Genomic DNA, 15,370 nt, shown 5'->3' with positions numbered 1-15,370 from the left:
ACCCCATCCCCATCCCCAATTATCCATCCAAAAGGTCCCTTCCTTAAAATTCTAATCATATATATATAATAACCCCATCATTATTTTCTCAATAATTTTTTTTATTTTACAAATTATTTATAATGTTTGTTCACATTATATGTTTTTTTCCCTACTAATTATGAATATAATTTTTTTCTATTGACAAGAAAATAAGAAGACAAAAAAAAAGTAAATAAATAAATTGATTATTATTTTTAGTTTATTAATTGTGGACATGCATGCCCACTTTGTTGGATAATTTTTTCCCTATTTTTTTAAAAAAAAATTCTAAAGGAAAATAATTTAGCAATTTGTCATTATAAAATATTATTTTAGACATTGCACTTTTGACTTATATTTATATGTATTTTAATTTTTCATTTATTTTGATCTATTGTGTTTTCAAAAAGGTTCACTTTAGTTTTGGTATTTTTAAAAGTGATGATCATTTAAGTCTCATAGCATTTGTATCATTGTATGGGACATTACTTTTCTAAATTTAATGATGACAATAAAATAAAGTTGAAAATATAATGAACAAAAGTTAATAAATGAGTGATAGAAAAGTATAAGTACGAAATTAAAGGAACAAAAATCCAAAACTAAACAGTATTTAAACATTATTATTATTATTTTCTCTTTTGCTAACCTACATAATTGTTCATCTACATCATTACGTCACCCTATAGTATACAAATTTTAAAGGTTCAAAATCACTTTAATTTTAATTGGTTAAAGATTTAGTTCATATATTTTGAAGTTTGTAATATTTTAGTTTTAAAATAATTAATTTAAAGTTTTTAATGGTTTAATTCAGGAGTAGAAATTAGATTTAACATATATATTTTTCGACTTTACACTCATAACTTATATTATAAAATAATAAAAATTAACATCTAATTTGATGATTTTTTTATTTTATAAACTAAATTATTGTTACAGAATTAAAAGCATATGACTAAATCATTCCAAACTAAAGTTTAAGAACTGATAAAAATGAACTCAAACGTGTTTTTTTTTTCTTTTTTTAATTATCCAATCTACAGATATTAAAACTAGGGATATGAAAGGCATTAAGGAAAGCCAACGCCCACAATAAATTGATATTTTAAAGTTGATGAAACCGATGATCAAGTAAACTATATTTTAATTTGAAAGTCCATGAATTCGAATAAAACAATTATATAGAAAAGTGCTAAAGTCTTAATAAAATATATATAAATTAGACATGATGGCAACATTAGTTAATTAATAATTAATCATCTTTAAAAATGGGTTAAGTTACGAGACTTTTATTTTTGTTTGAGTTTAATTTTAGTACTATGTTAAATGAATTTAAAGGAAAAAGAAGAAAAAATTTCCACAAATAGAGATTAATATTTAATTTTAAATATTATTGTAATCATGTTGTCAAACCTACCATGTTCTGATCTTAATAAATTTCTAAAAGTAAAGTACAGATCTATAACTGAATTTTAATTACAATAATTCATAAAAAGAAGAAGAAAAAAAAAATCTCACTTTGCTGTCATCTTATCATATTATTTGATCAATTATTGGAATTGGATTGTACTACAACAGAATGAATAATTAAACAAAAGATTTGTTAGGCATAGCAAATAACCCCAATTTGATTCAGTGGTTGAATAATGTTATTTGTACTAAAAGAAATAGTGTAGTAATTAATTTAATTAGGCTTTAAGAAATTTGTTCTACCCGAATAATAATAATAATAATAATCAAATCTGTTTTTGGAAATATCTTTTTATTATTTCTTCAAATTTACCTCTTTTTAAAAATGTTTTTGGTCAATTGATAATTTACTGTGTTTTCAATTTTACTTATAATTAGTTGTACCCAACTTATTTTGAAAAGGTGAAAATTCATATATTTTAAATTTTAAATATCTTTTATTTTATTATTTTTTAAAAGAAATATCTATCAACATCCCTACATTTTGTCAATATTTCCATTGGCATGTCAACAAAATTGAGATATTGACACAACCATCGACATGAAATGTTGGCAGCTATAATGGAACTTAAGTTTAAATTATTAGTTTCGAACAAACATATCAACAAGATCGGAATATATACCCTTCTTTTGAGAGAACTTCATGTCCTAAACTTCCAAACACACATTAATTATTTAAACATGTAACACCAACTTTGTTTAATTAGGTTAAAAATTCTTAAATCACACTCCTCTCAAATAGAAGCTCGAAATACGGAAAAATGCTTACAAAGTAGAAATGAAATATTAAACGGAGAGAAAACAACGATATGCAAAAGCTTGAATGAATATCCTAGATCATACTACTTTGATACCATTTTAAATCAACGATTGACCCAAAAATTTAAGTGTGTGAATAATGAAGGACAAATTTAATATTATATCAAACAAAAATTTACATGACCCAAATTATTAAACTTAAATAAGTTAGGTCGATATATATATATAAATAGTTGTTATCCGTTAAATTAGAAGGGTTTGGGTTTGGTGGTAGAAGACAAATGATGCCAATGGCAGCCTTGGAAAAGAATTAAAGGTAAAGAAATAGACAATCACTAGAAGAGAAAACAAAGAAAGAGTTAACAGTCAGCTTCACATTTCCACAACAGAACCTACAATAATTTCATCATGAAAAAAAAATCATCAATTCATATAATTACTTTACATGAAAAAAAAAATCCCATTCAGTTTCACAATTCTCAAAACCATTTTTTTAACAAATGAATTACCTTCCTTTTCCGACTAAAATCTTAAAAATAACAAAGTATGGTTTTCTTCTCGTTACCAAAACATATTAAGAATATGATCATTTCTCGATTTTAGTATTGAAACGATTTTTTTAAAAAAAAATGAAACAAATCACAACCAAACTAGCTCCTCAACCACTTGTTTAGTTTCTCAATCAAATAGGAAACTCCCCGCACTAGCAACAAAAGAAACCGGTAGATAAAGCATGTGATGTGAAAAATTATGAGCAATTCGATTGCACTTTGTTGGGGCAAAACTGAGGCCAACAATTAATGTTCAATTGGGGTAAATAAAGCTGACATTCGACATATAGCACTCCAAAAGAAAAATTCATAACATAGAAGTGATTCAAAACAACTTTCGCCCGAGACTCAATCCAAACATTCGAGCAACCTAGACCTAGCTTCGACCACCGATAGCCTTATCTAATAACGGTAATTTCATCCGTATCAACAAATCCATAACTTTCATTGAACCGCACTTGAGCAGACATGCACCACATCGCCACTCTCACTGTAAATCACAACCCCCACCCCGGACCTTTGATTGTTTAGACCACACACCACACATCCACATGATTAAGCTTAAACCTCCTTCTCGTGTTCAACTAATAATAATTCAATACAACAGTGTTGCCCACTCCCTTATATTTGCAATATTTTTTTCTTGCTTTCTCACTTGAGCACTCCAAACCTTTGTTAATGGTGGGCAAGAGGGACATAAAAAATACTTAATAGCACTTTAAAAAAATCACATCTTTCATTATGCGAAAATATTAGAGAATCAACACCAATAGTAAAAAGAATTTATTTTAACTATTTAAAATATTATTAATATTAATGTTGTTATCATCCCATCATTAACAATATTGTTATTATATATATATATATATATAAAAAAAAAAAAGGTAACCCTACACTCCTCTGCTTGATCTATGAGAAGAAACAGTGCATAACTATTCAAAATTGAGCTTCAAAACCCAAAAATGGAAAATTATGATTATGATCAAAAGAAGAAAAAAGAAAAAAGAAAAAAGAAAAAAGAAAAGCATTTTATTTTATTGATTTATTTTTATATGAGAGTCTAATCAAGACTTTCATAACATGTGCTTAGTTTGATTGGATTTGGTTTGGGTTCAAGTCAGTGGGCACTATCCCAAAGTAGGAAGCCAAGTTGAAATCACACTTCAATTCCATCAATTCAAAAGCATTTCTTCCCACACTTTTTTCTTTTCCTTTTTATATAATTCAAAATTGTTCTCTTTTTTTTAAAAGAAAAAAAAATTAAGTAAAATGTCATTGTTCAATTTATTACAAGGACCATTATTTTATTATCAAATATTAAATTTTGTTACCCACATTGCTCTACATTAACTAACAATATCTTATCTTCAAATTTAAAATTCAAATTAAGACAGGTTTATCAATCCATACTAATTACTTGCATTAACAGAATATAACTCTAATGAAAACAGAATCACAAATGTAATTAAATTACTTTTGATCACGTTTATTTATTCATAATTTTTTTAAAAAAAGCGTAATAATAATAGTAAGGACAGGAGATACTTTTCAAATGTAATTTGATTGAGTTATCCTGAAACGATGATTAAGCAATTTGCATGAAGTTGTTATAAAAATGTACATAACTTTAATCTCTATATGTATGAATATAATGTAGAGTTGGATAAAGTGGCTTTTTAATTTAATTAGTGATAAGAGTAGGATCTGACATAGAAAAAAGAAAAGGGTGTTACCTAAAGAAAGAAATGGAGAGTCCCAACTATGAAAAAGGAAGAGAAATTTCCATGGGAAAATCACGAGGTACTGGATTCTTTTGTTTTTCCTTTTTCGGGTGGCAATATGAGCTGCACCTCAATTATTATTATTATCATTCTTCTTCTTCTTATTATTAATATATATTCATATATATTATTTAGATAGATGGGTTTCCAAAAAGCATAAAAAAGCAACTCATGATGTTGATTCAAAACGTAATGATCGGTGTGAAGCCACATGACAAACAATTCCCACTGCCTCCATTTTTTTTTTTCTGTTCCCATTTTTTATATTTCAATTTCTCCCTAAATTGACAAATTTCTACTTTATATTCTACACTGAAGATATAACAGTGTGGGTTAAATTTTCACAATAAAAAAAACTAATGAAATAAAACACTAAATATATATCATTCTACAGTGAAAACATATAAGTAGGAATGGATCTTAACATAGTTCTAAATTATAATATCTTCACTATGCAAAATAGCCAAACGCGTAAAGTTAAAGATTTATACGCTAAAAACTAATATTCAAAAGAGTAAATAATTAAATTTACATTAAAAATTAAATACAACAACGTCATACATGTTAAGAAAAGTACATCAAACAAATAACCTTGCATATACGTGCATTCTTCAACATCAAGATGCTAAAAATTCTCTAGTGTGTTCTAATTAGTTTTTTTTATTGATGACCTTTGTTGTACGATCTCAATACCTTTCTTTGACGTATAACATATTTTATTTTTTAGTACAATAAAAATTAAGATATGAAGATAATTCAGGGAGTAATTATGTTTTAGAATGAAGAAAGTGAAAGAAGAAGAAATATGTATGTAATATTATTGAAAAATGAAAGTATAATTTAAAATGTGGGCCGATATCCTACACCTTATCTTTTTTTGGCATTCAATCCCACTCTCCTTTTAGTCACTAAACTCAGTCAACATCAACCCTTTACCTCCTCCCATAATACATACATATATATATATATATATACATTTTCTTAAAAAGATATAGAATAATATCTCTCATCTCAGGCCCCACTCTAAAAAAAATTGCAAATACAAATCTTAAAGTGTGGCAATGGCTTACTTGAACTAAAAATTAGTCTATTAAGATAACTGCTATAAATGTTAGAGTTTGATGTTCATGTTATTGAAGTTAAAAGGTTTGTGCTTAGATCAATCTATGCTTTGGGGTGAGAGTTGTGTAGTTGAGATGTACGAAACACATCCGATAAAGGTAAAAAGAAGATAAAGATAAAATTTGCAAATTATTTGAATAGTGAACCATGTTGAAAGTGTTAGAATTTAGTTAGTCACTAGCCCAAACACCATCTAATTGAATTAGAATTGATAAAAATTGAACATTAGGCCTTGTGCAATTGTTAAAAGAAAAATTATTTGAAATGAGGAAACATCTAAATAATATTTACAAATGTTATAGCAAAATATCACAATTTATTAGCGATAAGTCGTAATAGACTATTATTTGTTTCTATTATGATACAATAGTCTACCATGTTCAATGGTAAATAGGCTGTGATATTTTGTAAATTTTTTCGTTTATTTTATGGTATATGATTATAATAACACTTATGAAGTTGAAGAGTTTAATTTAATCTAATTTTTACAATAGATAGTTGAAAAGTATAGCGTTAACTTTCTTTTTAAGTGGAAACTTTGTGACAATGATTATGTCATAGTTTAGCAATGTTTTTGTTGCAATTAAATTTTAGAAAAAAATCTAACCAACTGGAAGAAGGTTTAGTTTGATAAGTTCGACTTTTCCCACTTGAAAGATTCCAAATGACACACAAAACCCCAACCCAAAATGACCAACAAACCAATTTTTCCTCTCCTATTTATCCCTTCCTCCATTTCCTTTCCTTCTTCTCTCTTACTTACAACCAAATCAAAAAAATTCCCCAAACACACAAACAATAATCCACCATGCCTTCTCTTCACTCCAGCCCTTTCATGGACAATTCCGCCTTCCTCCCCCTCCTCCGTCACATCACCAGACGCCCCAAATCATCCTCCACCAGTACCACCACCAACGGAGGAAGTGGCGGAGGCAGCGGCGGAGGGCTCCTTAAAATGTTCAAATTATTCCCAATGTTAACCTCCGGGTGCAAAATGGTGGCTCTCCTTGGCCGCCCCCGAAAGCCCCTTTTAAAAGACAACGCGACGACGGGCACAATCTTCGGCTACCGTAAAGGGAGAGTAAGCTTAGCGATTCAAGAAGACCCTCATTGTCTTCCTATATTCGTGATCGAATTGCCGATGCAGACGGCGGCACTAAACAAGGAAATGGCGTCGGATATTCTGAGGATCGCTCTGGAGAGCGAGACGAAGAGCCATAAGAAGAAGGTAATGGAGGAATTCCTGTGGGCTGTTTATTGTAATGGAAGGAAAATTGGGTATTCGTTTAGAAGGAAACAAATGTCGGATGATGAACTTCATGTTATGCAACATTTAAGAGGGGTTTCAATGGGTGCGGGAGTTTTGCCATCTCCGGCGTCTGAAAAGGATAACTTGGAAGGGGAATTGACGTATATGAGAGCTAGATTTGAAAGGGTTGTTGGATCTAAGGATTCTGAAGCTTTGTATATGATTAATCCCGATGGGGCTCCCGGCCCTGAGTTGAGTATTTTCTTCGTCAGATCTCAATAGAATTCTCCTTTCTATATACATAACAAAAAAAGAACCCCAATCAATACTCTGTCTCTAATTTAACTCTTCCCTTTTCCTCTGTATAAATATAAATTTCTTAATTTGAAAAAAAAAAAAATACTATTAAGTGTTCTTTTTACTTAATATTTCTCAATTTAAATTGGTTTTTTTATTGATTGGAAATATATTATTGTAAATTTGATCAGTGGATGCTATTGAAAATATTCACTTGTTTGAATTATATGCATTTTGAGTTGAATTCTATTACTTTTTTTTACCGTTCATCACTTAATCATATAATCAACTCTAATAAGTTTACTTTTAATTCATCGGCAAAAATCCACTCATATAGTTTTTTTTTTCCTTCCTTAAATGTGAAACTTAGATGGAAACAAAGTTTTTTGTGGTGTGTAGTAATTGGAATATATTGAAAAATAAATAAATGGGTATATATATAATATATTGCAAATGTTAGATTGCTATTTTGTGAAGAAGATTTTGAGCATGTGAGTTAGGAGAGATGTGTAAATTAAACTTTTTTTTTTTTTTTTTTTTGTGAATGAGAGTAATTATTTTATATTTGTTATGAATTATTTATAAGAAAAAGGATAAACTTCAATTATTATAAAGGTGGCTGGTTTTTCAATGTGATAAAGATGTGTTAATGATTGAATTGATCAAAGAGAATATTTTGTCTATTTTTTTTTTAATATTTTCAATCATGGCTTAATAATGTAGTTTTTGGACATAATAATAATAAGTTTATGGAGTCAATCATTTGTCAACTTATTATTATATGGGTTTAAAATAATTCTAGTTGATAAATTATTTTCAAGTTTGAATGTCTCATTTAGGTTTTTTTCGTTCAGATTGACAATGAATATATGAATATTATATTGTCTCAACTTATAAATGATTAACTATTTGGGTTTTTTTTTCATTTCATTAGGGTTTTGAAAATTATAATACAGAATTGAAACAAAAGAAAGTAAAATAGTAATTAAGATCAAAATGATTACCAAAGTGGACGTAAATCTTGAAATGATTAATAAATTTTCAATTATTAGATAATGTTCTATATTTAAGGTGGAATGACCTTTGAAATGAAAAAATTGAATTTATATTTTAATACTTAAGTAATAATAATAATAATTTTGGGATTGTTTGTATGTCATAATGTAAGAGAGAGGAGGTGTTGAAGAATGATGTGGAGATTTAAGTGTTGATTAGTTAGGCGTGTCTATGTGGCCCTAATAATGTGTGTTAAATCATGTCACTCTATTTTTCAATCACTATTCTATTATCTATCACTCAAATTTTCATCTTTTCCATTCAAAGTTGATGCTTCTCAATTTAGAAAATTGATTGTTCGACGTTCATTGACAGTCGAGGTCAATTTGAACATTTACTTAACCGACCATAGTCGGTTTGTTCATAGTTTAATAAAAAAAAAAACTAACTCCAACTATCATTGCATGCCTCCGCTATTAATTATTTATTCAAGATATCTAATTTTGGTGAATGTACTTTGAAATTTATTTACTTATAGTTAGTGTATTTTTAAATATCTAAATTTAATCTTTTAACGTAACATAGTTGTCACTAAGAAAGCAAGACGTATCCAAGAATTCCATGTAACAAAGTTACTAAGTTAGTAGAGAGCAATTCAAACCAAATTAGATATATCACTAAGATGCAAAGCATATAAATCTAAGGCAACCTCTCATGACAACTACAACTTTAAATAACAAGTCCTAATAAGTTTTTATCTAATTCTATTAAATAACAATGAGAATTTGTATGCCATCAAATACTAGATGAATGTGAAATGAAAGTTTGTAGTGAAAATATTCTAGGCGCCTCAAGTTTATGATAGAGACATGAATGAACAAATATCACATTTGAATGAGAGAAAACTTGAGAACATAAAAGTATGGTTAAAAAAAAAAAGAACTGTAGTTTACTACTTATACTAATAAAATGCATCTTCTTTTTTCGGTAGTTCGATCATAGGAATTTTAGTGTCAAGTGTGCTTAGCCGGAAGCAATTTTAACTTGAAACAATTCGTGTTGGTTAGTGACAACAACTTTCCCTCTAAGACAAGTAAGGATGACGTAGTTGGAGCCATAAAATGTCAAATATGGATTCCAAATTCTAGCTTGAATCTTAGACTATGGATGTTACAACTATAGACTAAATTGAGTATATATTAAGAGTATACATACAAATTTGGACATTTGAAAGCATGGAGAAAAAGTTGATCAAGTCTCATGGAATGAGAAGGAAATGATGATTTAAAAGTATAAAAACTTAGGAATAGGATTAGGGTGAAAGAAACCCAAAAAATCACTCCTTTCAACCAGTTTAGTTACCATAAATGGGCCATTCGAAATGGGCCTTTCGACTTGTTAGTGCAGATCGTGAGAGCCCAGAATAAATTCCCTAAATCAAAGATTTGGGCCCAATCTAAGCCCAAGGTACTTTCGGCCCGAAACTGTGCCTATAAGAAACCAAAACTACAAAGCCTCGGCCCAAAACTCCTATACTATAACAGACCGAAATTTGTTTTTGTTTATTTCAAAATTTCAATAAAAATTAAAAGGAAGAACAGTTCGTGGTTTTTTTCTTTTTGTTTTTCCTGGAAAATTGCAAAATATTTACCTTTTATAACAAAAAAAAATGTAATCAGTTTTATCTTTCAGTGGTTTTGTTCTAATAGTTTGATGTTTCCTTTATTATAACAGTTCGTAAATTTTTTGAAGGTGGCAGAACAATCAAAATAGGTTGTTTATTTTATACGTAAGTTTGTTTGATCGGGAAGAGTATCCAGTAAATTAAATTAAATTTAGTATGTTTTCAAACTTTAGAAAGTGGGGAATTAATTAGTGTTGAAACTTTCAAATTTGTTTGCAATAAATTCGTAAATCCCAAATTTGAGGTTTTATGAAATTGATATTTTTGAGTTGAGAACATTTATTATATCAAATATAGAGAGGAGGTTAGAAAGAAGGAATCCAAACCGACACCCACCAAGACAACACGTACGGTTTCAATTAAATTTGGAATCAAATTGGGATAAATGCTTTTAATGATTTATTAAAGTAGAAATGAAAATATAATATGTGCATTCAGACACTAACAAACTCTATTAAATTTTGATATTGAGAAGACAGTAAGTTGATATCCCCTTTTGCCTCCAAATCCACTCTACATCACTAGTTAACATCATACACTAGTATTCAATTTCTTTTCAATTATATTTGAACTTTTGTTCTCATGCATGTTCTGTACTCTGTTATAATATCACCAATAACAAATGTACATATGTAGAGATCGAAAATTTAATCGTGCATCCATCTTTATAATTATACTAAAGTTATATGGAAATAAAGTACGGAGATAATTTTTATATTTGGATTCTCTTTTTTTTCTTATTAGAGTTTAAATTACAAATGATGACGTATGATAAATCTTTTGTGTGTATATTTGTTTGATGGGTAATCTCTTTATTATATGTCGAGCTATAGTTGAAGAACTCAAAGGCCAACCTATTGAATTTGCTAGTTCTTCCAACAATTCCCGATCTTTACCTTCTTCTTAGATTTGGTTTGTATGAATAAATTTGGACATCATTCTTCCTTTTTATTCATAGGTAGAGCTATAGTTGAAGATGTAGAGGTCGACCTATAAAGGAGAGCTAATAACTTAGATACTGAGTTTGGGAGCTTGTATGTTGAACAATAGTTGAGAAGCTCAAAGGTCGAACTATTGAGGAGAGGTGACGAGGTCATAGGTTGAGTTATAGAAATGAACATGTCACAAGATTGATGTTTAGAATTTGGAACAGTAGTGCACACTAAAGCATGTAGATAGACGATAGTGTAACTGTGTGACAAGTACATTAACTCAACTATTCAAAAACATATAAGAGGACAATTATGAACTCAAATGATTATTACTTTTGTTACCTTATGTAAACAACCAAAATATCATTGGTTGAAGTTACGTATAGACATATCCTACTATCTCCTATTACCAATCACTCACAAACATGATATTGACAAAAACATCAAAGTGTGTGGTGTAGCTAGATCCCACATTGATGCTTAATCTCCTTTACCTTGCAAGCACGTGGACAATTTTGGTCGCAATAAAACGTCACACGAAACAGTAAACAAACAAAAATGTAAAAAACATAAAATAAAATTGGACATGTGTGTAAAGCATCTTAAATACAAAACAATTTTTGAAGAAGGATGGAAATGATTGAATATGGAGTATTTAATGAAGAAACCTAACATATTTAAGTGAAAGAAAATATATTGAAAAAGAGCACGAAATGCAATAATGAAATCATTAAAAAATAGTGGAATTAAAAGGGATTAAAAAAATGGGATTATATAGGAAAATGGGATAAGGCAAATGGTTGGGAGGAGCCCACAGGAGCGGGACAAATCACTGACTCCGACGCGGTATGATGCGGGGGGTGGGGGCTATAGTGGGACCAAGAGGAGCAATGGAATGGGTAGGAGGGGAACGCGGTGGGACCTTCGATGGCAACACATCCAACGGCTAACTCATACCCAATCATAGTAAAGCTATAATATTGTGGTGTACGCAACAAACAGTCCAAATAAATGTCCCCAAAAAATTAATTAAAAAACTGTGCCGGGACAAACAAACAAATAAATAAGAGCATTCAGCGAAGGGAAATACGGTCAGAGCCTGGGCAGTCGGTGTTGTGTGTTTGTTTGAAGCCAGCTGTTTCACCAACTGCCCAACCGCTTCCCGCTAAAGTTACCTCATCAGGCTCAGGGCTCAGGGTCGGGGTCGGGGTCCCATTTATGTGCCTCCAAATTACAATTAATATGCCCACCTGGCACCCTCTAATGCAATCATCCTTACCTCCTTTCTTCATATTAAACTACTTTGCTTTCACTCACAATAAACCCAATGCCAATCACGTGACATTCTTACAGCCTGGAGGTAGGGCCCTGTCTACGTACAAGAAGACCTTCATATCTTTTTTTTTTTTTTCCTTTTTGTAAACCCAACTTTATTGTTCTTATTTTTTGGTTTACTTTTGGCGATTTTATTTTAGCAAAAATCAAATTTTAAATAACCCACTAAATTTGATGTGCTTAATAATTATTAAATTGACACAAAATTATATATATATATATATATTGAGAATGAATAGGATTATTAATAAGACGCCACGTGGGCCATATATTAAACAATTTCTCTACGAATTTGGTTGACCATCCACTAAAGGGAAATCGGAAAGCCAAAAGCCATTTAGGCGGTTTGCCAATTGCCCCTAGCGATTTTCGGAAATTTATCAGCACACAAAAGTTTTGACATTTCTTACAATGGACAAAGATAATATTAGTAAAATTTTTAGTTATAGATCTGATGCCTTCAATCCAGCAATCAACAATAGTTGTACGTACTGTCATCTTTGATGTTGATCAAGTTAATTAATCTCCTGAGTACGTACAATCGAATTCCACAATGATCAGTCTGGGATGGGATGATGGGTGGATGAAACGGAGGCCATTTTAGACTGTAAGAATTTCGGCAAGGGGAGGGTCGTAGTTGATCTCGAGGAATAATTGAGTTTTAACACCCAGAATTAAGAAAGCCTTCAGAGTTTTGGAGAACACCACTAATGCTCCGTCGTTTGAGGAATAGAACTCCACGTACGTGACATCTACGTTTCATTTGTCGAAGGAAGAAGGCAGGTTGATCCAGTTGCGAGGGTGAGATCGATTAACCTTTTTATTATTGATATTTAGAGAAGGAGGCTCTTAATTAGAATTCCTCAGAGCTTCTTGTTAGGCTATCTGGGGTTCGAAGATTGTTAATTGCTTTGTTTCTGTCATTCCAGGTTTGCCCAACAAGGGTGATAATATATAGCATATATAAATGTTGAGATCCTCTTTAGAGCATGCATGTTGAACTGAGCATATGCCAACGATCTAATTTGAAGCTGTTGTTGAGGTTGGACTGGATTAGGGGAGTTTTTGCTATGATGCTCTAAATTTGTCTAGCTTTGATGTAGCTGAACAAGGCAATATGGTTGGTAGATTCGATGGAGGACCTGCAAAGAGGACAAAGAGGAAAAATGTATTGATGTCTTTTCTTTTTTTATTGAGATTGTAGTTGGTAGGAATAATGTCATGGATAGCTCTCCAACAGAAAAAAAAAAAAAAAAGATTTTCCTTTGAACTGTGAGATTCCAGAGGGATTTTCAGGTTTTCTCCATTGTATTTGTGCTAAGGAAGAGCTTCCTCAAGCTTCCTGTTGATGTATGCCTTATACCCACTTTTCACAATGTATTTTCCCTTTTTGTCAAAATGCCAAAGTCCACTTGTTAATTTTCCTTATTGGTTGGTAATCTTTTAATTATTTCAACATCCTCTTTCATAAAAAGAAATAATACTTCATACAATAGAAGAAATGTAAAGAGTTAATAAACTCTTAGTTCTGTTAAATATATATTGTTAAATTGAACACATTAATATTTAATTTTATGTTAAAATTGAATTTAATTTAACCATAATTAACATAAACATTAGTTAAGTTTACGTTTAAGAAATTTATGAAAAGAAAAAAAAAACGATGGATATATCTCATACGTTACACATAAAATAGAAAACATATCACATATTTATAATATTAAACATAAAAATTAGAAGTGTTGAGTTTATTATACAAATTTTGAAGTCCCACACACGTATTTATCTAACAAAACATAAACTTGTAATTAAATTATATTTTATTGAGTGATTATTTTTTAAATTATCATATTATTAAAATTTATGGGGTGGGTTTATATATACTTTATAATACTTGAGGGGTTGAATAGAATTATATTTTAGAAATTGAATAGGGATCACAGCTTTATGCCACCAATCAATTATAAAATTTTGTAGCATTCTAAGATATTGATATGATGAAAAAGAAATATAGCGATTTAAAACTATTAATTTGTCATATCATGAATTTGTTTTAAAGAATTTGTCACACCTATCACACTAAATAATGGCTTGTGTGCAGAGTCTAACTCATAATAAAAAATTGATTTTGATTGATACCAATTTTAACCACAAATATTGATATATGTAAGTAAACAAATAAAAAGGACTCTCTAGTCTCAAGTCATTGATATTGACGCAAAGATGATGAGACTTACATGCATATGGTTAATGATTTTCTTCAAAACTCATTGATTGCAATGCGATAATCATAAGTCCAAATAAATTATGAATGAAATCAAAGTGACAAATTAAAATCTACATATATTTTAATACATTCTCAAGCGTTTACTTTTTAAAATGAAAACTGCAATTGTTGACAACCTATCAAAATTGTATTTTAAATAGTTCTTATAAAAAAAGTTAAAACAAAAAAAAAAAACATTGTTTTCATATGTTAATTAATTTCAACGACCTCTTGACAATTTAATCTTAACTATTCGCAATTTACATTTTAAAAAAATATTTTATAACTTACTTCGCTCAGTTTCAGTTTCTATAGGGTGTTTACAAATATTGTCGGGTGTAAGTGTAAATTCTCATAAAAACTTTGAGACCTATGTTTATACATGTCGTTTGCAAAAATAGCAAACAAATTTATAACAATAAGACTTCATGTCACTATATCTTTTAAATTGTAAAAGTAGCAAATTTAAAAGTTGGTAACTCTCTGATAGACGTCTGATATTGTTAATTACTTGTCATATTCGCAATATGCAAAAAAAATGTACTATGAACAGTTTTTTTCTAATTTTTTTTGTCATCTGATGCAATTTTTTTCTTTTATACTGTCAATAGTTGACTTTTGGAAATTTAATGTTGGTTCGATATAGTTTTAATTACAAAGATAACTGAATAATACTGGGATGAATTTATTCATATTGAAAAGGTCAAACGTTCTTAAACAATGACTACAAATTCACTAGAAGAAAAACGTAGTTAGTCGCGGCCCCCATAAGTTGAGGCTATTATCTGGGGATTTAAAGTAGTTAAGCACGAATGAGATGACCTTAACGATCATTAGTGTGGATTCATCTTCTTGTAACATCCATGTGTTTATGAATGACATTATATTAATTAATTTTGATGGA

At 29.6% G+C, this 15,370-nt stretch overlaps 1 protein-coding gene and 1 long non-coding RNA gene across 2 annotated transcripts; both read left to right on the top strand.

Moving 5' to 3' along the window:
• The first annotated feature begins 6,375 nt into the window (after nucleotides 1-6,375).
• On the top strand, nucleotides 6,376-7,479 carry LOC101210761 (protein MIZU-KUSSEI 1). The gene has a single exon (XM_004141194.3). It carries the CDS (start codon nucleotides 6,516-6,518, stop codon nucleotides 7,236-7,238), a length of 723 nt encoding a protein of 240 aa, XP_004141242.1. The 5' UTR covers nucleotides 6,376-6,515; the 3' UTR covers nucleotides 7,239-7,479.
• A 5,015-nt stretch (nucleotides 7,480-12,494) lies between these two features.
• On the top strand, nucleotides 12,495-13,628 carry LOC116403288. Its single transcript, XR_004215969.1, has 2 exons — nucleotides 12,495-13,001; nucleotides 13,130-13,628. It is a non-coding gene; the product is annotated as an uncharacterized LOC116403288 (long non-coding RNA).
• The last annotated feature ends 1,742 nt before the right edge of the window (nucleotides 13,629-15,370 follow it).

Source organism: Cucumis sativus, chromosome 4 (genome assembly GCF_000004075.3).
Source record: "Cucumis sativus cultivar 9930 chromosome 4, Cucumber_9930_V3, whole genome shotgun sequence".
Classification (NCBI taxonomy): Eukaryota; Viridiplantae; Streptophyta; class Magnoliopsida; order Cucurbitales; family Cucurbitaceae; genus Cucumis; species Cucumis sativus.
This window is presented reverse-complemented; position numbering and strand designations above follow the sequence as displayed.